This window comes from Fulmarus glacialis, unplaced genomic scaffold (assembly GCF_000690835.1).
Source record: "Fulmarus glacialis isolate BGI_N327 unplaced genomic scaffold, ASM69083v1 scaffold24308, whole genome shotgun sequence".
Classification (NCBI taxonomy): Eukaryota; Metazoa; Chordata; class Aves; order Procellariiformes; family Procellariidae; genus Fulmarus; species Fulmarus glacialis.
The window spans coordinates 5,172-5,753 of record NW_009227926.1 but is presented as its reverse complement, the minus strand read 5'-3'; the positions used below and the strand labels follow the sequence as shown (position 1 = coordinate 5,753).

Sequence of the window (582 nt, the reverse complement as noted above, 5' to 3'; positions counted from 1 at the left end):
CGGTGTGTTTTGGGGTGGCAGCCCAACCTGCTTTACTCAGTGCGGCAAATGGGCCCTCAGGGACTGCGGTGACTCTGACTTGGGGCTGGTTGCAGCCCATCCTTGTCCCCTCCCCAGGAGGGGCCACTGGCCACCCCTACCTGGGGGGTGGGCAGAGACCCATTGAAGCGGGCTCACAGTTACCCGTGCTGGTGGGTGTGCCATTGTGCACCGAGCCCCGCACGCAGACGCTGGGTTAATTAGCCTGCTCCGTGATTGCTGTCACAGGTGCGATGGCAGGAGAGGCCACACTGCATTGGCATGTTTGGAAATCAGGGTGGTGTCTCGAGGTCGTGGCAGGGGAGGCACAGAGGAGCAGGGTCAGGCCCCCCGCTGCGTGCTGAGAGCGGGGGACCTTGCCCTCTGCCTTTCTCTGCTGGCTGCTGCTGCTCCAGGTCCCTGGGTACAGAGCCGGCAGTTGTAGCTGTGATGTTTTTTGTGCCTCCCATGAGAAGGGACACCCCTTCTCCGGGAGAGCCAGAGCTGTCTGGCGCTGCGGCGATGAGGGACTGAAGCTGTGACCACAGACCAGCTGACGGTTGT

At 62.7% G+C, this 582-nt stretch overlaps 1 protein-coding gene across 1 annotated transcript in view; it reads left to right on the top strand.

The window, feature by feature from the left end:
- LOC104080806 (serine/threonine-protein kinase/endoribonuclease IRE1-like) overlaps positions 1-582 on the top strand; it is a gene marked incomplete at its 3' end in the record, with an annotated part of 8,997 nt that overhangs the window by 3,360 nt on the left and 5,055 nt on the right. Inside the window, exon 11 of the mRNA XM_009583319.1 lies at positions 118-191. Coding sequence (XP_009581614.1) covers positions 118-191 — 74 coding nt within the window. The remainder of the gene's footprint in view (positions 1-117; positions 192-582) is intronic.